At 40.4% G+C, this 22880-nt stretch overlaps 2 protein-coding genes across 2 annotated transcripts; one reads left to right on the top strand and one right to left on the bottom strand.

Moving 5' to 3' along the window:
- The first annotated feature begins 1093 nt into the window (after window positions 1-1093).
- Window positions 1094-5420, top strand: crhbp (corticotropin releasing hormone binding protein). Its single transcript, XM_023422255.2, has 7 exons — window positions 1094-1247; window positions 1352-1445; window positions 1770-1927; window positions 2465-2675; window positions 3211-3356; window positions 4517-4634; window positions 4738-5420. Exons 1-7 carry the CDS (start codon window positions 1158-1160, stop codon window positions 4890-4892), a joined length of 972 nt encoding a protein of 323 aa, XP_023278023.1. The 5' UTR covers window positions 1094-1157; the 3' UTR covers window positions 4893-5420.
- Window positions 5421-12387: 6967 nt separating this feature from the next.
- On the bottom strand, window positions 12388-15784 carry s100z (S100 calcium binding protein Z). Its single transcript, XM_023422270.2, has 3 exons — window positions 15725-15784; window positions 15448-15620; window positions 12388-13418 (listed from the first exon to the last, which is right to left on the bottom strand). Exons 2-3 carry the CDS (start codon window positions 15586-15588, stop codon window positions 13263-13265), a joined length of 297 nt encoding a protein of 98 aa, XP_023278038.1. The 5' UTR covers window positions 15589-15620; window positions 15725-15784; the 3' UTR covers window positions 12388-13262.
- Window positions 15785-22880: the final 7096 nt, after the last annotated feature.

The following is a 22880-nucleotide window of genomic DNA, read 5'->3' as shown; positions in this document are numbered from 1 at the left end:
CTACATCTCCTCTCCTCTTCCTCATCTGCGCTTTTCACATCCAAACCAAGGCTGTAATTATAGATGGCGACATATAGTGTAGCTGTATACAGTAAATAGCTTTTTATGTTATGTTTTTGTTATTTTGGGATATAGAAATAAAATGAACTTGACTAATAATAAGCAGAACTTGAATCTTTCGGTATTTTACTTTATTTATCTGTTTCTTTCTTCATTGTGTTCACTGCAGCTGTCAGTGCTGCATACAGATGGAGAGGAATAACGATAAATACACCTTGACCTTTGACCCTTGTTAGCCACACGTATGCTAATGATAAAAACTGTGAAAGAGTAAAAACATTGTTATTAATACCAGACTTTGTTTTCATTATGGCCCCATGATGTAAACTTAGCTGATGCCTGATGAATTTTATAGATACAACTAGGAAGTTTTTTTAAACTTTATAAATGATCACATGATCATTTACCCAGTTTCCTCAGCTGTCATGCAATTTTAGATATTTAAGATTTATGTAAAAAAAAAAAAAAACATTATTATGATTAACATTTTCTCACATTAAGCTTCTGTAAGTGGTTGTTTTGCTTTAAATGTGAAATTCAGATTCAGCTGAACCCTTTGGTTGGACAGCCTATAATAACCTGACTGTGGACTGGAACTGTGTTGCTCAATCAATCAATCAATCAATCAATAATCTGTCCAGATTTTTTTTTTTTTTTTTACCTAGAAAAAGAGAGAAATTACAGGTGAAATTGAAAATGGAGTGAAGTGACATTAAAATAAGTTTTTATCACGGATCAGCAGATTAATGATCCCTGAGAGAGTCTGAGGTAAGATGACCTCTGATGTCTGTGAGGTTTCATCTGCCCACCTCTCTCTCTCTCTCTCTCTCTCTCTCTCTCTCTCTCTCTCTCTCTCTCTCTCTCTCTCTCTCAACCTGTCCATCCTTGCTCTCGTCACAACCGCGCAATTGGCTGGGCAATGGAGGGCACCGGAGGGGAGGGTGAGGGGAGAGGGGGGGTGGGGGGGGTGTCGGTCCACGGTGTGTGACAGCGACCATGTCGGTGGGTCGTTACAGAACTTGCTCCTATAAAAAGCGGCGCAGGTCGCAGCGCAGCTCAGACTTTCTCCGCTCAGGTGCGCCGCCTTCCACACAGAGATGCGCGTTATGGAGCGCACTTTCCGAGAGCAGCTCTTCTTCCTGGTGCTGTGCCTGTCCGTCCTCAAGGGAGACTCCAGATATATCGAGGTGAGTGTCAGAGAATACTTCATCATAACTTTGAACCGGCTCTTTTATAAGATTCACAGCGGAAAAGCTCCTGTTGTTAAACTTTGCACTTTCTCCCGCTGCAGAACAACGAGATCTCAAAAGATGAATTATATTCATTTTTCAACTCGGAACTCAAGAGAGAAATACCTGAGGAGTTGATGTATCGCCGACCTTTACGTAAGTCATATAAAACATGCTGTAGCTTTTTATCTTTAGCTTTTAAAAATAAATTTGCATTTATTTCTGTCACATTCACTGTCTTTAATCCATATTATATTATAAAGAAAATAAAAACATAGGACTCAGTTGTTTCTAATTTAAATTTGCTATAATGTTGTGAAATTCATGAATATAGAGATTAGAGAAGGAAAGAAGGAAGGGACAATAAAGGAAAAAAATTATAGTACAATCATTATTATTTAAGTATCATTAGAATACATCTTATTTCTGCTGTTCTCTTCTGTACAACTGCATCCACATGTGAATGTGTGTGTCTCTCAGGTTGTCTGGACATGGTGGCGGTGGAGGGTCAGTTCACTTTCACAGCGGAGCATCCTCAGCTCAGCTGTGCTGCTTTCCTCATGGCAGAGCCCACTGAGGTGATCACTGTGGACTACGACAGTGTGGACATCGACTGCAGGGCGGGAGACTTCATCACGGTAAACTAACAACTGCAACAACATTTTCCTCTTCCTTATGATAAAAACGTCACCTTCATCAGGTGTGAAACAGCATCTAATGAAGCTGTTATCAACTTAAATGATGTTTTATTTAAGTATAAATCATTAGCTCCTGTTGCATAGAAACGTCTTAGGTCTGTTATATAATGTTCTGTATATTCACTGGTGATGGAGTGTGAGTTAGCTTCTGTTTTTCTGGTACAGGCTATGTTTGTTTTCAAGCCACCAAACGCTGCGCTCAGTTAACTTGCTAAGCTTAGAAACTTCCTGATTAGACAAAAGCTCCTTTAACATAAGGCAACTGCATATAAACCTGCTTACGTTAGGTGACCTGCCTTTTAAAACCCTCCTTCATGGTTGCATGCTGATGCTCTCTACGTGCTGAACCTATCATGATGTTCAATTCCTCTCCCACAGAGCGAATATTTCCACATACAGTTCATTTAAACTTTAAGCAAAACCTTGCAGAAATCATGTCTGACTTTCAGCTTCTCCCTCTCACTGTGTCCCATGAAGGTGTTTGACGGCTGGGTGATGAAAGGAGAGAAGTTCCCCAGCTCCCAGGATCACCCACTGCCTCTGTACGAGCGCTACGTGGATTACTGCGACTCCGGCTCGCTGAGGAGAAGCGTGCGCTCCTCTCAGAACGTGGCCATGGTCTTCTTCCGCATTCACAGCGCCGGCAGCAGCTTCACCCTGACGGTCAGGAAGCACATCAACCCTTTCCGTGAGTATGAGTTGTCACACTGGTAAAGTGGAAACATGATTTCAGTCCATTTGTGCAGCGATGAATGTGCGAGTCTGTGGTGATGACACGAGCCCAGCAGGGTGCTGTAGTCATCAAGTGCACCAACGGGGGACAGCTTGTCATCTCTGTGTTTCTGGATCTGCACCATGACCACATGGCACACTGAGTGAAGTCTTGCAGTAACATGTAAGAAAAAGGCAAAACTGAATCTCAGATTAGTTTTCTACTCGACCTGTGCGAGGATTTTTCAAAATTATCATTTAAAGTCATGATACCAGATGTAAATTCTGTAAAAAAGCAAAGTTAGTTTCAGTCAGTTAAATACATCGAACACTTATTTAGATTTTTACAAATAAATTCTAATCATCAGAAATAAAACTCTAACTATTTTCTTCTATATAAATGATTCATGTGTTGGCCCACGGTCCTGGCTGTGTGTGTGTGTGTGTGTGTGTGTGTGTTCCTCTGCTTCCACCTGAGAATCCATCGAACATCCCTCCTCGTCTCTTCGCAGCCTGTAATGTCATCTCCCAGTCACCAGAGGGCAGTTACACAATGGTGATCCCGCAGCAGCACAGGAACTGCAGCTTCTCCATCATTTACCCAGTGGCGATCGAGATCTCAGAGTTCAGCCTGGGACACTACAACGACTTCCCCAAGGTGAGAAAGAAGGTGTAGCATCTGCTTTAATGTGACCTCACTGCTCTTGATTCGTCTCCTCTCTGTGTTTGTTCAGGATTCTAAAAACAGAGAGAAATAACACGAGGAAAACACAACAGTAATGTGTCTTTTCCAGAAACAATGTCTCAGTTACATTTTAGTATTCACCTTCAGGAAAAATTGGTGCATTCAAAATTATTGTTGTGATTTGAGTGAACTGACCCTTTAAAACCAGAACGTTAAGTACAGTTCTTGCATGTGTGTATTTATATTCTTTGCCCTCGGTTCACATTATAATTTCTGTCATGATTAGTTTACTTTTAACTCACTCCGGTTTTTTTGCAAAATATCATAATTGTCTTGATGCTTTAGAAATGCAGAAGTAAATAATAATAATAACACCTGCTCACACCTGTTCAACACAACAGGTCCAAAATCAACACGTTACATCAACAATGGATGAAATGAAATGTGTGAAAATGTGAATTTGGCTCATATCAGCCGACCCACAGAGAGCTAACACCCTAACCCCGCAGCTCTCTCCAGCTCTGCAGAGCTTTTTTAGCATCTTTTAGCTCGTTGTTTTGGTTGGAGACCAAACACTGAGCTAAAAGAGAGCGAATACTGGATTTGGATTAAATTAAATAAGCAACTTAAACTTCAAACTTTTATATATTCGTGTGGTGTTTAAAGCTTGTTTCTGCTGCCCCCGAGTGGCTAAAAAAATCAGTTCATGCAGGTTTAATGTTAGAGGTTGAAGAGCTGCTCCGTAACATTTTTACAGTGTTTCAGGATCATAAAAGCTATACTTTGTATTTTCCTTGCGAATATAAGCACAAGTCGTCTCAAGCGTTTTGAAGAAGTGACCGATGAAGCTGTTGAATGAAGAGGAGAGTGAGTGCACGAGGCTGCTTGTCCAGAAAGTGCGAAGATGGGTTGTTTTAATCAGAAGAGGAATAATATGATGTCAAAAGCGTTGAATGTGTCTAAAACATCATTATTAGATTCAATTTTGATTGTGTTCACCTGTATTTTTCTGTAACATAGACCCTGGAGCAGTTAAATGAATTCACTGTGATAACCTGAATGTCACTCCAACTGACTCCTTTTGAAGTAAAGTATTTGCCAGGTGTTAAAAAGCCATGTGTTGGTGTCCACAGAGGTCCATGCCTGGATGTGCAGAGTCTGGAGATTTCGTGCAGTTGCTGGGAGGAAATGGCATCGACACATCGAAGCTGCTGCCCATCACAGACCTCTGCATCTCCTTCACTGGCCCCAGTGAGCACACATTGATCTCCCTCCTTCCTTCCTTACTTCCTTCTTTCCTTTCCTTCTCATCATACAAACTGACTCTTACTCTTCGTTCTCCGCCCTCCTGCAGCTCACATGAAGATCGGCTGTGACAACACGGTGGTGAGGATGGTGTCCAGCGGGAAGTTTGTCAACCGAGTGTCTTTCAGCTACCGGCTACTGGACAGCCAGGAACTTCAGACCATCAAACTCAACAACGTGGAGGATTTCTGCTTCAACACCTGATCCCTGCAGGATCATAAAGTGACAGGTGTATCATTTGACTGCAAACATTTTTTAAATTATTTTATTAAAAGCATCAGATCCGCCCGGTCAAGAATAAAATATACACAGTCACAGAGATATTATCATATTTAAAACTACAAAATTCACCCGCCTTTTTTTGGTTTGTTTGTTTGTTTCTTCTTTTTTTTTTAGTTGTCTGTTGCTGAATAAAGCTTCATCACTTTTGTGTTTGATGGAACTGCTTTTGTTTTTACTTTTGCTTTGTGTACAATACGTGTATTTATTAAGATGATGTTTTTATGTTACGTACGGGTTCACAGTCAACATTCTTGAAAAGGAATGGTGCTAAAAATGAATGTTACCTTCTGATTATTTTTGCCGAACGATACACGAAGAGTCATTTCCTGCCGCAGGTGACGTGGAGGGTGAAAGGTCAAGTGTTATATATAACAAGCATTTCATTGCCATTACGCAGTTAAATTTGTATAAAAACCTTTTTGTAATAAAATTATTCTGCATGACAAAGCACTCAACTGTGGTGTTGCTCTTATTTCTGCTGTGCACAGCAGCGCTGCACTAAACAGCATGTAAACAAGACTTCCCACAAGGATCATTCAAGTGTCTCCAGGTGTCATTCTGCACTTCACAAAAGCTTCATGTTCCTGTAATGGACTTGAGTCTCATCAGAATAGACCACACACCAAAACAGAGCAGTGGCAAATGAAAATAAATCTACACTGATGTTACGTTCTCATTTATTTTTCTGTTCTGTTTGTGACACGAAAGCATGTTTATTTTTCTACATATTTTCTATAAATGTATATCTATAAATAGGATATTCACCACTTCCTGCAACTATCCCTGTCTGTTCTGTTCACTGCTGCATTAAATTACTTTCAATTCATCAGTTTCAGTGGAGGGACACATATGGGAGGTATTTATTGCTCCACCTTCCCAGACAGCTCTGTTTTCGATTTGTTCAGTAGCGTACTGAAATGAGGCCGATTCTTACTCAGGTTAAAGAAGTTTAAAGGCAAATTTAGAAATGAATGAAGGGGTTTGAGTGACAGCTACTATCTCTGTGATGGCTGGTTAGTCTGACCGTTGCTTGGTCCGCCACGTTAGTTCAGCCTGAAACACCTCAACAGCTAATGGTTGGGTTGCCATGACAGTTTGTACGGACATTGTTGATCCCTGTATGCTGACCTTGTTGATCCTTTGACTTTTCCTCCAGTAAAATAGCTCAACATCTACTATTGAAATATCTATCATAAAATCTGTTACAGACTTCCAAGGTTCGCAGACGATGTGTCCGGATGACCTTGGCGGTCTCCTGGCACCACCATGAAATCTATTTATAGAAGGTAAATGGACTGCACTTATATAACGCTGTTCGCTTTTCTAGTTGTATCGACCGCTCAAAGCACTTCACAATATTTGCCACATTCACTCACCCCCACATACATACATACATACATACATACATACATCGTACACTGGTGGAACAACCAGCCAGAGCAATTTGGGGTTCAGGGTATTGAGACACGGACTTGAGGAGCCGGGGATCATACCTGCGATGATTAGTGGATGACCCGCTCGACCTCCACTGGGGACAAACAAGAAACACAAGGGAAACAGCAGGAAAGACGGGGAATGAAGGAGATATGACAGTGATGATGTAATCACAGCCAATGGACTGTTGACTTCATGTGTGTCACTATGTTTTTTTTTTCAGTGACAGTATTGGCACAGGTCACAGGTCGTTGTTCTCTAGGCTTCTTAAAACATTGTCACTCACCTGATTCATGACATGGAGATGATCTGAGTCCCAGTTATCATTATCTCCACCTGCTTATATAAGAGTCATCATCATCATCATTAACTTAATCATACCCCCCCCCCCTATAAAACACCGCTCACTGTCACTGCAGAGAGAACAGCAGGAGATATCTCTGAAAATAATGTCTTGAATGGCACAAACCAATGGGGCGACCAGTGATTAAAGGCCCGCAGGTGTATTATCATTGACAGACACCTGCAGCCACAGCTGGTGACGAACGAGCATGTGATGATGACACTTGTCTTTCCAGGAAAAATCAGTGTGTGTGTGTGTGTGTGTGGGTGTGTGTGTGTGTGTGTGTGTGTGTGTGTGTACATTTGTAGTGATAAACACCTCCAGTGGTCTTTCACTAATTTGAATGTGAATAGTACAGGGGAAGAAAAGCAGCTGTGCAGCTGTCTAAAGGGACAGTTCTTTAATTTCTCAGTGCTGTAATGGGTTAAATAATAAAGCTTGCATAATTTTTCCTGTGGTAGAAATTGTATTCCATAGCACAAATGCTGCTCAAATAAGAATGCATTTGCTGGGGACTATTTTCAGTGGCGGATTAATCCACAGTTATACAGTATATGTCTTCCACACACTCAGCAGAAGTCCGGTCCCAAGCTCTGCTGTGATCACTTTACATCCTTTTATTCATTGAAACAGTTGACGCTTGCAGGAAGTGTGCTGTGAACTGACAGGTTGATTGTAATGATGATGGTTCTACTGAACTCCTCTATTACTCTACAGATTAAGAAAATCAAGCATGACATTTCAATCTGGCCTTTCTGAGAGAGAAAATTATCAATAATTTGTCGATCACTCAGCAGGAGCTCAGAGCAGATACAGACTCAATATTTCACACGTTCACATTCAGGAACCAGTTTTTAAGCAGAAATGTTTGTTGTTTTGATGACACACTATACTCACTGTCTGTTTAATACAAGTAATTTTCAATGTTTGTTTTTTTTTTAGGAAAGACTTTTGTATGATTTGTAAATATTTGAATATCTGCTTGTTGAATGGTGTTTTTTTTAATTGCAGATTAAGAAAAATTTGCTCACCTTTTATGCTAGTGCCATAAATCTAACTTTACAATATTCAGGCAACAGGGTCCAAAGGACAAGACTGGCAGACAGGTACAAAAGAAGGCAGTAGGTCAAAACACAGGTACAGGTGACTTAAACAGGAAATAGGAGTTTTCCAACAAGCTTACATAAGCAACATGGAGAGGACATGGATATAAGCTGATATAAATACTGACAGGGCTCATGTGGAAATGGGAACAGGTGTGTAAGTGGGCGGGGGAGATCAGGTGATCAGGGGTTACTGCAGGGCAGGTATAGGTAGGAGTCAGGTGACTGGACAGGTAGGAAAGTCTGAGGGCATCTAGTGGACAGAGCATGGTAATGACTGAAGGAAGGGACAGAGACAGGACAGTGAACCGGACTGTGGACTGAGGTAATCATTATAACAATGTCTGCTCAATCCACCACTTTGGTCCAGACTGAAGAAACAGATGGATCATAAAGTTTAGCACAGACATTCATGTTCCCCTCAAGAAAACAATTTGTCACTACTTTGGTTTAATATCTGCAAAAATAGTGTCATTCCCATCAGCCACAGCTGTGTTTTGTGTTTAGTGCTAATTATCATGCTAAACCATGATGGTGAACATGGTAAACATTAAGCCTGAAAACATCAGCCAGCATAACCTAGCATTCTAGCATCAGCAAACATTAAGTTGATTAGCAAACGTTAGCATGCTAAAATGCTAAACCATGATGGTGAACATGCTAAACATTAAGCCTGAAAACATCAGCTAGCATCAGCTAGCATTCTAGCATCAGCAAACATTAAGTTGATTAGCAAACGTTAGCATGCTAAAATGCTAAACCATGATGGTGAACATGCTAAACACGAAAACATCAGCTAGCATCAGCTAGCATTCTAGCATCAGCTCACTGTGAGTGTTAGCATGTAGGAGCTGCTAGCATGGCTGTAGACTCCTGTTTTAAGAGAACTGCTCTAAATGCAAATGTAGCTATCACCATGTCGGCTTGTATTAATTCTACTTCACCACTTTCTTTTCCTTGGCAAATATATTTTTGAAATTACTTGAATATTTACTCATTGAATGGTGTTTTTTTTGGTTTTGTTTTTACTAAGATGGTCAACATATGTAAACATTAAGCCTGAAAGCATCAGCATGCTAGCATTCTCACTGTGAGTGTTAGCATTTAGCTCAAAACCGACAACAACATTTAAAGACAACTGCTTTAATGGCAAATGTATAAACATGAAGACCTTGATGCCATGTTTTCCAGGTCCTCCATTTTGGGTTTACTCTTTCAAACACAATCCTAACATTTTCACTTGTAATTATTCATGAGTCAGTGAAAAGGCTGGGAGTATAAGTCATAGTTTTAACCAACCTGTACGTTATCTATAAAAACAAGAGACTAAAAAGGTCAAGTGAAAGAATGAAGAAACATTTGTGTAAAGAAATCTTTTATTATACTGTTTGTGCTCAAATGTGACAAGTTTTACCATAATATAAATAATGATTACATTTAGTTTTACTTTCTCATCTCTGTTACAGACTGTGAACATCATACATGTGAGTATGAATCACAGGCGGCATCATACGTGATGCAAAGAGAGATCAGGCTGTACACTGCCCATCAGGGGCTGCACGAAGACATTCTTCACCGGTGTGTTGTCGTCATCCCCTGAGGGATGACCACACCGTTTTCCAGGGTAAAGCAAGCTGCTGTGGAAAATCTGTCATCCTCACGTGCTGTGCTTCATAATAGGATCATGCTCCATCTGTTACTAAACGGTGTTCAGAAATACAACGATAATCCGTGTGACAACTCACATCTCGCACCGTGTTAAGATGGAAAGTAAAATGTAGAAGGGCATTAATTAAAATAAATAATTGGCAGATCATTCATGTGCCTTAGAGCATTTGTTAAATATACTTTGCCATATTGACTTTAAACATACTGCAAATAAAAGCTTTATGCTATTAAAATATAGGTGTGTGCTACTTTGGATGTGCTGATTTCATAGTTAGAGCATTAATGATATAAGTAGTACAAGTTAAACTATACTTCACCAGTAACTGTGTTATTTTGAGACCAAGTCATAAGAATTAATTGTTTTAGAATATACGTTTTTGCAGTGCACATAGATATACCATAGATATATTAGTGTGTAAAAACATGCACACTTTGTAAACTATAATTAATTACAGTTCATTAATACTTTGTCTTTGCTATAAGGGTGTGTTTCTGCCATTTCCTGCATTAAAGACTCATTTTTGTTCAGTGCAATCCTGTCACTGTTGTGTCTCAACGCAAGTGTCCTCTAAAGATCTTTATCTTATCCCTGTCTGATTCCTCAGCGAGGTCCTGGATGTTATTACCTCCGTCAGACCAACAACCGTGTACAAGTCCTTCACCTCTGCCTGCATCCACGGCTATTTTAACAAGGTCAGTGTCCGTCGCTCCGAAAGAAAACTGACCCTTTTCTTCTGAAAATTACTGAGGAGTAAAGTCTCTTTTCATGACACTCGACCTGTTTCCATTGTTTGTATCTGGGTTCAGATTCCCGTGTTTCTTCATGTCCAGGTGTTCGAAGCTTAAGTTTAAAAAGAGGATGATTGTTAAATGTTGAAAACAGCATCTTTTCTGAACAAGTTTTTCTCTTTTATTTCCTTGTATGGTATTTAATTTATACGCCCTGTCTGATTTATCACATGATATCTTTATTATTTCCTTTATGTTATTATAATTTTTATTGGTGGAGCACGGTTCTCATCACATTCAATTTCCACTCAATTTCCACTCTCCCCGTCATCAGCTGAGGCTTTACATACTGTAAGCACACAGATACAGGTCACTCCTAATGAGGAGTTATGACACAAACAGTGACGCACAAAGTGACGAAACGAGGGAAAAGACAGCATGTGGGAGATAAGGGCTCCAGGCGTATTTTAAAGACATTCGTCGCAGGTAGCGGCGACATTCGGACGAGTGACACTTGAAGTGAGGAGAAACTGTCCTGGAAACCTTTAGATATAAACAACCCTATATAGAAATGTTGACTTATGTGTTAGTGAATATAAAACATCTCCAGACTCAGCTGTCTTTCTGTCTAATTCAATCCTTAATCAGCCTTCTCTCGGCTTTTTGTGCTTCTTTTCCACCTCAGCCTTTAATTTTTATTTCAATCATATCCCATGATATCCCATCATCCTCCTCTTTGTCAGTGTCAGTGTTTCTGGTCTCCCTTTGGTTTCTGATACAAAATAACAGAAACTTAATAATGATATTTTATTTGTAAAACAAACATAGAAGAATCTGCTTATCAAACTCAGTTTGCACCTAGTTTTGCTTCTATCATTTAAATTGTTTGTTAATCGCCACACTAACGGGCCTTTATGATTATACTGTTACAGGAAACGATGAGAGATGATCACGACCGATGACTCAAACGTCTGCTGAAAACATGATGCTTCACAGGAAATAAACTGTTGCAATCACAGTGAAATTTCTTTTTTGAAGAGTTTCTGTGGAAATGGGGGGGGGGGGGGGGGGGGGGGTATAAATATCCACATTTAAAAATGATCAAATGACACTTATGATTGATTGCAACCTTTTTCAAAATTGAACAAAAAGAAAAAAGCATAATTGCTGCATGGCATCTTCCCATGGGAGACAGCGTGATTATCCTGCTCCATTACAGCCAATCACACACAAATTGCATTGTAACGGTGAGGACTTGTGCAAGCACCATCTGCGCGTATGAAAGCAACTGTATTTTTGCTTCAGTAATTTTCCTCCACGTCACAACCGAGAATGTCATCGCTAATTAACTGTCTGGTTTGGTATTTTGGGACGAGGGGACGTGCAGAGGAAAACCCTTAGAAAATACAGCTTCAGTCTGCACTTCTGTCCTTCCCAAGGTGAGAGTATCAGCATCTCTGCTCGAGGGGGAAGACGTGTGTGTGTGTGTGTGTGTGTGTGTGTGTGTGTGTGTGTGTGTGTGTGTGTGTGTGTGTGTGAGAGATAGGCTGATGCTGCTGGACGCAGGTGGCCAGTGCATATTGGGAACACACACACACACACACACACACACACACACACAGCTTTGGAAAGTACTGTACTGTGAGCTATTTTGAGCTGCATGTACTTTTACCTCCACTGCATCTCAGAGGATAACTGTTTAACCAGCTATCGACCTAATTATTAATCCGTTTTCAGATTTCACATAAACTGATCAAATGCACAACATTGGCTCGTTTTGGGATTGTGACCCTTCACAAGAAATCTGAGTCTTAATGAGGACTGAACCTGAACCACTGGACGACCTGACTGTAGTCAAAACTAGCTCCACCTCAACCAGCTACAACAGATGCATTGATGCATTAACAACCTAATAATGTCTTATATATCAGTAACACGGGCCATTTTTCTGCAGAAAAAACTTTTAATTTTGCTTCAGTTTCCTTTTTTAATATCTAAAATTCAGTATTTTGTTTTTACATGGGCAGTATTTGGGATGCAGGACTTTCCCCCTGTATTATTGTATTGGTACTTAAAGGATGTGAATACCTGCACATGCCTAAACATACAGTACATTACAACTTATTGTATCCCAGGAAGATTTTATTTACCATAGTTTTTATTTAGTTTTTACATGATGTTGCCCAGAGTCTTCAGTGGCTGTGATTCATTCATTACAGGAGGTGAATGTTTCTAAACATGGCAGGAAAGCATTAACTGTTACAGACCGTGAACATTCATAATCTTCATCACTGAGTTCAGTATTCAGTATCAATCCTGACGAGTCTAACTTTGGATCAGCATGAGGGGAAAAAATGTTTCTTCTTGGGCAACAGAGACTGACAAGGCACAGAAATGTCTCTGAGTAATTGCACCTTCAGGCTCTGACAATGACTCAAAAGGAAAATATTAGATATTTAACATTTGACATTTATAATCGAACGAGACGGAGGGTCTCGGCTGGGGCGTCAGCTGGGGCAGAAAACTGTAAGAAAAATGATGACGGATGATTCGGAGACAGTTTTAGACGACGCAGGTGTCTTTTTAAAGGTGAATGCAACTAAATTATCGCCAGTCGTGATCGTTCTATGTTGTTTTTCACAGGGAAAACTAGACGAGAGGAGTTTTTACTGTGAAACTGTGAAAGTCTGGGATAAAACAAGGTGGGAAAAAAGTTACAATGACAACGCCATGAAAGATTTAGGAAAGGGTGTCTTTGTGTTTTCTTGTTTCTAACAGCACTTTACTACAAAAATGACTATAACTTGGGTTAAACAAGCTTGGTGCGAGATCACAACGTCATTGTTTAACAGCTCCAGGCTGAACTTTGGTGAGTGTCTACGTTCATATATGTTACATTCATTATCCTGTACTGTGGGAGATGCTAAAACAACTTGTTCAACTGATGCGACATTCACTGTGGTGACATTTGGAAAAATTTACAGTTTGGTTTCCAGATGGTTTTCGTGCAGACGTCTACTTGCTCTTCTTTTTCTGCTCCTGGAAGAAGTCGTTGCAGGCGACGGTCAGGGCGGCCACCAACACAACAAACTCATTGAAATCCACCTCGTTGTCTTTGTTAGAGTCCAGGTCGTTCATGATCTTCTCCACCAGCATCGGATCCTTCTGAGACTGGAAACAAAACACAGAGGATGTTATGTGACGGACACTGTATTCCTGTTTGAGCAATTAAAGCTGCCTTCAACACATACAGACGTAGGTCAAGATACAGGAAACATGTAGGATGAGCAACACTCGTGTCGTCGTTTGATTGCTGTTGGAGTTTAGTGTTGACTGTGTCCGGTGGAGAGCAGAGTGATGTTGCTGTTAAATGACCCATGAGCTGCAGCTGATCACACTCGACATTTATTGCTTTGGTCGTTTCCTCCAGGATTGAGAAACAAGACATGGCTTCTCCTTCCCCGCCGTCTCACGGGGCAACGTGATCTTTATGTTGTGGCCGTCGCTGAAGCCAAAGGTTGAAATTAAAACTCCACACTGAAGGCAAACACTTCATTAGGTGAATATCACCAGAGAACTTTTGCATTGTGATTTTTAATGGTCAAAAAGACTCAAAGCTACGTTCAAGCGCGAGAGTTAGTTTGTGTCAGAGCTGAGAAACCACAGACACTGAGATAAATCCATCGTTATCAGCATCAAGATAAATTTGACTTGTAAAGGAAGTATAAGAAGTAATAATAAAATAATAATAATAAATATAAATAATTGTAAATTTCTCAACATTTCAACCAACCAGCCTTGTTTTAGCTTTGTGACAGCACAGTTTAACCAACTCAGTGGAGTTTCAATGGTGTATTTAATTATAAAAGCACTAGAATTTCCTCAAATCATGAAGCAACACTTAATCTGTCAATTTATTTTAAAAAACTATGAATTCAAAATTATTTTTCAACAACTTCACACTTCATGAAGTCTTGAATAATGTTTGTCAAATCGTCTCCTTTGACCTGATAAAATAAATGAGTTTAATTTAAACTAAAAAGCGGTGTAAATAAAAAATAAATTAATAATAGAGAGTAATTTAAAGTAAACAAAAAATAAAACATGGCTGTCCAGCAGTTTCAGAGTGGGGAGCATCTTTTAAATATTAACCACCTCATTTCTAAAATAAACCATAAGTATACAGTAATCTACCAGGACGCGGTTTCCAAGTTTCAAAGTTTTCAGTCAGAGGAAACTGAGGGTGAATGTTGGTCTCCGAGGAGACTATAGCCCGCGGGGATGTGATGACATCATGGCGGCGTCTATATTTGGAGGCGATATGGGCCACTGATGATGATGATGATGATGATGATGATGTGTGAGCACCTGAGGCTTCCCATCCACATGAGGGAAGACAAGAAGTGAAGAGAAAATATATATGTATCTGAAGGCATCGGAGGTTTTAGGCCTCGGCCGTTCGGTTGACACGTTGGTCTCAATCATTTGAAATCTCAGGCTTGCACACGCTGCTGTCACACACACACACACACACACACACACACACACACACACACACACACACTGGGGCTTATTACAAATGCCCTTATCTATCTCTGTCTCCACATCCTTTATTTCCCACAGTGCTTTGTTGCGAGAGCCACCAGCAGTTACACTTTGACAGCAGGATAGCAATCGATGAAAAACAATTTTCCTCGAACAAGGTCAGAGCGCTCTTCTTTTTTCTTTTTTCTTTTTTTGGATCATTTGAAAACAGGGTTATCTCATTTCACTGTTGAGCCAGTGAAGCAAGATCCTTAATTGTTAAAGTACCGTGATCACTACTGGTCATTAATTAATCAATTGAGCCAATACAGGGAGATGTAACGGCCACACTCTGGTGCACTAACACATTCCACGTAATTAAAATGGATGCTCACTGTGAGGATGGTCATATATCTGTTCTGATGCATCAGACCTCCATCGAGGCCGATGTCAAACAACACACACCGGACGTCATCGGAAAACATTTTTCAAATTCACAGTGAATGATCCAGATCTGCCCCAAAATACAGGAGTTGGTCCGTGACCCCTGAGCCGTCCCTCCACTGAGCTCGGTGCAGATCAGCTCAGCACTTTTTCTTTTTGCGTTATCTTCCTGACAAACAAAGAAACCGACAAACAGACGCTGGTGAAAAGAAAATGTTAAAGTCTACTTTACCGTGAGGAAGTCAGTGAGCTCGCTGTTCAACAGCTGCTTCAACTCGCCCTTGTTGAGCTTGTATTTGTCTCCGTCATTCCCAGAGTAGTTGTAGAAAACTGCTATCAGTGCGTCCATCGCACCCTCGAGCTGGCTCGGCATTCTGCTGGAAGGATCGAAACTCTTGCAGCTTCCTGAAAAGGAGGAAGTGTTTTTATGTTTTAACACATTTAATTGAATCAAATGAACAATATTCACATACGGACTAATTGTTTGTCGGTGGGAGAGGAGTCCTTACCTGGTTAAAGTCCTGCACAAATGTGACGAGAGACGCCGCGGCACAGCTTGTTTATCAGGAAGTGAGGAGAGGCCGTGTGGGCCATCCTCTATCCGTGTGCTGATAATTAATTCCACAGGTGAGACGCCCATGGTAACTGTCTTCCTTTCCAGGTTTTAATCAATGCTGTTAAGTGAAAAACAAAACGCGCACCAGTGTAACCCTGCGGGCCTCGTGGGTATTCATCACACCCTGAGCCGTGCTGTGGGCCTTCACACATGTGTCCACATCGCTTGATAGCCGACATCCCTGAAGTGACTCCAGCGCTCTGCAATACTTCATCAGAGGGAGGATGGGTTCAGACCTGTCAGAGAAATCTCTCCTGTATCTGAAAGGAAGATGATCTAATTGTTTAATGTGTCTGTAACAGGTGCATTTAGCTCATTTTTCCTTTTTTTAATATCTGTTTTTACTGATTAAAGTCACGTGTAAATACAGTTATCTTAGTGCACGACCCAGAAAAACACTGTTACTGTAGGAGTGATAAACTGGTGACATCATTTTGTTTTATTCTAGACACTTATAGCCCGTTATTACTGATGTGGTTAATGTTGGTGGATGAGAAACGGCACATGGGAAAACATCAGCTGGACGAGAACTGTGATGTATTTCTCTCAGGGGATTCGACAGGTTTCCATCTTTGTTTTCTTTTTACAGAAGTGGACGGAAAAGAAAAGCTGTGAAATGTGAAACTTTTTTAACATACTTGAAGTTTTTCTTGAGTATTTTAATTTAACATTTCTACTTCATTACATTTCAGTGTCCTTTTTTATTACACCACTTGTATTTGACATTTAGAAAAAGAACTTCAATAATAACTACAGAGTTCTTGTGAAACTTATTGTCGAGTGTATCAGGTCAAAAACTCTTGATTTGAATTGGAAGACATTGTCTCTGTAAAGTAAATATGTGTCACACTGTCACATCACAAACAGAGGGAAAACAAAACTTCAAGTTAATGAACACTGAATTATATTCTTGTGTATTTCTGCTTTAGTGGAAAACAACAAGACAAAATAGGAGGGCGGGAAAAAACACCCCTGGTCTACACTACTGATTTATTTCACCAAAAAACCCTTTGAGGTAAAAGATTTGTTTTTATCTGAGTGTAGAAAGTGATACGAAGGCGTCTACTGGACGGCAGGACTTTGAGGTCTCAACCTGAATCCTAGATGTGATTCAGTTTAGGCAACAAAAGCACTTTGGTTAAGGTCGAGTGGAAGGAAGTGATTTCATATAGACGTTTATAAAGCTTGAAGTCACTTTGACCATGTCTGTATTTTAGCCCAGACCATTATTCTCTAACATAAACCAAGTGATGTGAAACATAACCTTAAAGAAATGAGCAAATGTTGTTTGGCAAGTGAATATTGTGGTAAAAACACATAGAAAATACATCAACAGCTGGTTCCTTATTATATTGACAAGAAACCATAAATCTGGTGAAACTAGCTTAACTCTGCTCCCTCTCTCTTTTCTGTTTAAATGTGGGATTGTTTATTCAAATGTGACACATACAGTGTAATTTTAATCCTCCTGTTTAATCTTTTAGCTCATATTATTATTTCACAATGTGTATAATTTATAATGATGAAAAAAAATCACAACAAATGTTTCTGCCCCAAAATCAACCACTGGTTTCACGTCATTCAGGTTTTGATAAAGTTGAATTAGAAATGTTGCAGTGACTCTTTCTTCACTATCAGGTTTCAGAATCACCATGTTCATATTGTAGTGGTTTATTTTTAGCAGCAGCAGCAGCCGCCTCCTTCATCCTTTGTCATTTTGTGTCCGACTGTCACAACTGACAGCAGAGAATAACACTCCATTCAGCCCGCAGCCCCCGAAGACGACGCCCGAGGGGACGTTGTAGTTGTCAGGTGTGTCTGCAACTTTTCCTCCACCAGCAGCCACCGCAACGCAGAGAAGAACTTTCCATTTATTAAGGTGATGAAACAGTTTCCCCTCACAGCTGCTGAGAGTCAGTGTTGTGGACCGTGAAGCGTCTGACGCACAGTGACACCACGTCAAATACTGAAATGTTCTTAAAATGATTCAACAGAATCCAAAATAATGTTTTAGATATCAGCTGTGGATCGTTTTTTTTTACATTATATTCTGCAGGAAACAGTAAATAATTTACCAGAAAGACAATTTATTATAATGTTAAAAGTCTTGTTGTGTGTTTTACACCATCACATGTGTATTAATCTTTTATTTGAGGACATATTTACTGCCTTTATCTCAATGATACATGTCTACCCTCTAGAGGTGAACAGCTGCACTCAACATGTTCATGCAGGAATGACAGTAATATTAATAACAACCACAAGGCTATCACAAGATTCATTTAAATACAAACACAAAACATGAGTAACACTGAGTGTGTGTGTGTGTGTGTGTGTGTGTGTCTCTTACAGGAGATTTTAAAGCCCTGGTCCTGGTCTTTAAGGTGATAAAAAAACCTCGCCTCCTGCCTACCTGACAGATGATGTATGATTTTATATCCGCTCGTGAGGCCCTCAGGTCCTCCGCAGTATCTTCAATGTCACTGCAAAGACAATGGGAGATGATGCATTTGTTCTGTGTTTTGTATGTGAGCGGGGAAACGTCCTGCTGCAGTGCGGGGAAGGTGACTCAGAGAACAGCGAGATGTTTACATTAACTGCTGCTGAATCTTAAATGTAAAGTATAAATCAGCAGCTACAGCGTAAGTTAAATGTAAGACACACACTTTATGTGTTTGATGCAATAGCTGGATTTTACAAGACACTTTACCCACCACTGGATTTCAAGTGCAATTTTTTGATATCCGTAATTTATGTGTGTATTATTCAAGCTTTGTCATTTTAAGTTGATTATCTTTTCTTTGGATCTGTTCTTATGGGATCAATAAAGTTTGTCTTATCTTATCTTGTCTTATCTTTACAGTTTAAGCATGACTAGTTATTATTTGTATTTATATGAATCTATTCATTTCCTTCTATTTTATCAGCCACACAAGCAAATATCTCAACAACTATTCAATGGATTGTCATTTTGTTACAGACATTCATGTTCCCCTGAAGACGAACTGTAATAACCTTGGTGATCCTCTGACTTCCCACCTATACTTATCTGCAAATCTAATGACATTGTGATTTCTGTTGGACTAATTAGCCAACGTTAGCATGCTAACACACTGACATTTTGGCATGTTAGCATTGTCATTGTGAGTATGTTAGCATGCTGATATTAGCATTTAGCTCAGAAAGAACAGAGCTGCTAGCACGGCGGCAGACTCTTACTCTTGTTTTTTTGTCTCATCACTGAATTCTCAGATTTTCCCGCTCCTCTGTTCTGCACCGAGCTCACCGGGGACTCTGTCTTCCCACCTTTGCAGAGACTGTTGGAGTGGATGAGGCCATGCAGCACCTGTTGATGAGCCCTGACAGGATTCTGCTCCTGGAGGTGTGCTCCTTTCATACCTTCAGTATACTGTTAACACGAGGTGTCACAAACCCTGAAGCGGAGAAGGGAACACAGTCAGGACGAAGAAGTGGCGGCTGTATCTTCTTTATCTTTTCCACACATCTCAAATGTTGTGGAGGAATCTGGTCTGAATCTAAGTCTGAAAATCACTGACTGATTGTTTGTGATAATTATTAATTTAAAATAACATTCCTCAGCTTTGATTCAACCTCTTGTTTTTTCCTGCACAGAGAAACGGACTGATCATCTTCTCCGTTGTACTGAGCCTGATCTGAACTCTCCTGCTCTACAGTATTTACACTGACACTGACACCAGGTGTGACCTTCCTTTTCTCCAGGTGATGTGCTCCATGTCACTTTTGCTGACTTCCTGTTGAACAGGCAACATTCAGGGATCAAAACTCCCCCTCAGGAACGTTTCTATTTGTATTTGGTAAAAGTGGAGTAAAAGAAATCAAGACTTCAGTTGTTCCCAGTGTTAATAACCCTGCAGTATATTATATATTTTAACCCTAACCACTCCTCACTATTTAGCATTTATAAGCAAATAGCTTAACATATTCCAACACACTATCATGTGTAATCAAATGTTATTTATAAAGGATTTGCCACCATCTAGTGTATCTCCTCTTGTGAAGCCCACGCAAGAGAAAATGAGTGACTATTAATATTAAATTAATATTAAATATGTCTGAAAGCTCAAGAAAGCTCAAGACAGAAATGTAGCAAGAGGACCTTGAGTTAAGTTTTCTTTTTCTTTTCTATTTTGGTAAAAACGTTTTTCCAAGGTGGAGATTGAACCTTCAAGCTCAACTCACAGTGTTAAACTGCAAACCTTTGTTTTTGTGTGTAATCATGTAATTACAGCTATTAATAAGCAGCTGTAATGTTCTCATAGCTACATGATAGTGTGTTATAAACCCTTTATTAAGGGTACGGTGGTAAAGTAAAGTGAAACTTTACCTGATACAAGGTGTTAGCGTAGTGAGTTCAGTGTAAACAGCCGCTGGCTCTGAGACACAGTGAGTGTCTCAAACAAAAGATGGCTCCTTTTGGCGTCGGCCTTTATTCTGTAAATGTTTGTTCTCTTGGCCCAGATTTGAACACTGCTGTTTCCACAATGTCAGAAACTAATAGGGATCCAATAACAAACAAGTAAATGACCCACTGTATGTGTCAGCGAGAGTTCATCTTAGGGTCGTTTGTGGGTTATACAACAGATGTCTTTGTTCTGCAGCATGGACCCGTGTCGACCGTCCAGAACCAGGGTGAGTCTGGACAGTGTTTCTTGAACGTGCTGTGGCAGGAGTCTCACACCTTGTCATTGTCTCCTCAGGCGCCTAGTGTCGAACATTAGTGATGTGGCGAGCTCCACTTTTTGTATTTTATCAACAAGTGGTAACACAAATCCGAATGTGGTTTTATGATCGTCGGCGTTTACTCACACTGCTGATCACTGAGGCTCTGAAGCAGCTTGTTCTTATCATTTCTGACAACATGCCAACAGCTGCGCTGGATTTCCTGGGTCACTACTTTTGGATGTGATGAGTCAGTCAGTCAGTCAGTCAGTCAGTGGTCAGATCTTCTGCCTTGAGCTCATAGTTATTTTTGACTTCTTACTTCTTCTTTTGGGTTTGACATCAAGGTCCCACAGGAAACGAGCTCACTTATTACTCAGGCACTTTTTTCCCTCCTATTTAACCAGTGTAGTGGCTGTAAAATGCACAGATATCGTCAGTGCGTTAAAACCAGTTTACCTGTGAACAGGGTGGGAGGTTGAAACAGAAATCTTGTGTTAGTGTTGACACAAAACTTCATTCTTGTAACTGAACACTCCCACCTCCTTCCTCTCCGTCTCCCCTGCCCCAACCTTCCTTAAACAGCAACCTATCAAAGTAATAAAGGCAGCCGGAGAATTATTTCTCAAACGCAGCAACAGTTCTCCTCATTCAGCATTATGTTGCAGTGTATGTCTGCTGAAGACTTGGCTTTTATCGCCCTCTACTGGCTGATCTGAGGTATCAGAGACGGGTGTGTGTGTTTTATAATGCTCTGTGCAGTGGGCTCTCATTGTTTACACTGCACTTGTTTACAGTTCTTCTCTCTTCCTGTTTGTGTTTTACATTCCAGTCTTAAAGGGACGTTCCTTCCTCTCCGTGGAAAAACTATCTTATGTATTTTTCATCTGCTTTTTTCTCAGGTCAAAAAACACCCACTGTTTGTTACGACCACTAATTGAAATCTCTGACAGGCTCCTGAGTTTTACGGTGGAAGTTTCTATCCGCATGAATTCATAAGTAAAAACTAAAGTTGCATTTTGCACTATTAGCCTGCAGATCCACAACTATTTATCAAATGCCATGTGTTGTATTTGTTACACATTGACTTGCTGTGATTACGTTGCTATAGCATTAATATGGTCAGACAACAGGGAGTCTTAAAAGGAACAGTTTTTGGGAAATACACTGATGTTTTCTTGCTGAGAGTTAGATAAGAAACTCCTCCCCAGCAGCCAGTTAGCTTAGCATAAACACTGGAAACAGGGGGAAACAGCTAGCCGGGCTCTGTCTGAAGCATTGCCTGTACAGCTCACAAATGAACCTAACTATAAAATCTGCAAGCAGGGTGGATGATATATAGTGAGTCCTGTCTCTAGTCATGTTGATGCATTAGCTAAATACACTACAATAGACTTATTGCACTTTTCTTGTCTTATTGAACACCCAAAGTGTTTTGCACTCAACCACATTCATCCATTCATACAGCACTTTCTCTATACACACACACACACACACACACACACACACACACACACACACACACACACACACTCACACAAGGACACTTCAACATGCAGACTTCACTTTACCTCCTGAGCCACAGGCGCCCCTGATTAATTAATTCAATATGTCATGTTATATCTCTTTGTTGTAGTTTGTAGTGAGACAGAGTCTGACCCTCTCACTGGCTCCCTGGTGTAAACCTACGTACAGGTTCTTCACTTTGATGCCATTTAATGAAAAATCCGTGTAAAGAGCAGGAGAGCATCAGACATGGTATCACATGATATTAATGTCTGCAGAATGATGGTGTCACACCATGGAAACGGGCGCTGCGATCGCCCGCTCCAGCTCCGTTTTCAAAAATGAAATCTTACGTAAACAAAAGTCAGACTGAGCAAAAAGCCAAAATCCAGCATCAGACAGGAAGTGCTTTTTCAATTCATTTCTCATTTGACAGCTTGTCTATGATTAATTACTCTTTTGTGTGAATGTGTGTGTGTGTGTGTGTGTGTGTGTGTGTGTGTGTGTGTGTGTGTGTGAGAAAGAGAGAGAGAGAGAGAGTGAGAGAGGCAGGAACATTAACAGGCTGATTAACTCACATGTACGGTGGGGGATTTGTCACTTGCTGTAGTTAATGTATAGATATAATGTTTACTCAGTTTATTCTGTTCACAGCCACACCGCAGCAGCCCCGTGCGTTTGCTGACAAAGTCAAATTCACCAGTAAACGGAAGCTCTCTCTCCATGATTTGGGTCAAAAATGAGAGCTGTTGTGGCCTGGCTCCTGAGTCCTGGCTGCGCTCCTTGTGCCCATGAAAAAGAGCCTTTACAGAGCGCCTTCTTTTAAAATGCAGGGGGGTGGT

The sequence above is a fragment of the Seriola lalandi genome, unplaced genomic scaffold (genome assembly GCF_002814215.2).
Source record: "Seriola lalandi dorsalis isolate HSWRI2012SDOR001 ecotype SW California unplaced genomic scaffold, Sedor1 jcf7180002054680, whole genome shotgun sequence".
In the NCBI taxonomy this organism is placed as follows: Eukaryota; Metazoa; Chordata; class Actinopteri; order Carangiformes; family Carangidae; genus Seriola; species Seriola lalandi.
This window is presented reverse-complemented; position numbering and strand designations above follow the sequence as displayed.

Coding starts and splice junctions, on each gene's coding strand:
- crhbp (XM_023422255.2), top strand. CDS start 1,158: ATGCGCGTTATGGAGCGCACTTTCCGAGAGCAGCTCTTCTTCCTGGTG. Junction 1,248..1,351: donor GAGACTCCAGATATATCGAG/GTGAGTGTCAGA, acceptor CTCCCGCTGCAG/AACAACGAGATCTCAAAAGA. Junction 3,357..4,516: donor ACTACAACGACTTCCCCAAG/GTGAGAAAGAAG, acceptor TGGTGTCCACAG/AGGTCCATGCCTGGATGTGC.
- s100z (XM_023422270.2), bottom strand. CDS start 15,588: ATGCCGAGCCAGCTCGAGGGTGCGATGGACGCACTGATAGCAGTTTTC. Junction 13,419..15,447: donor AGCTCACTGACTTCCTCACG/GTAAAGTAGACT, acceptor TTTTGTTTCCAG/TCTCAGAAGGATCCGATGCT.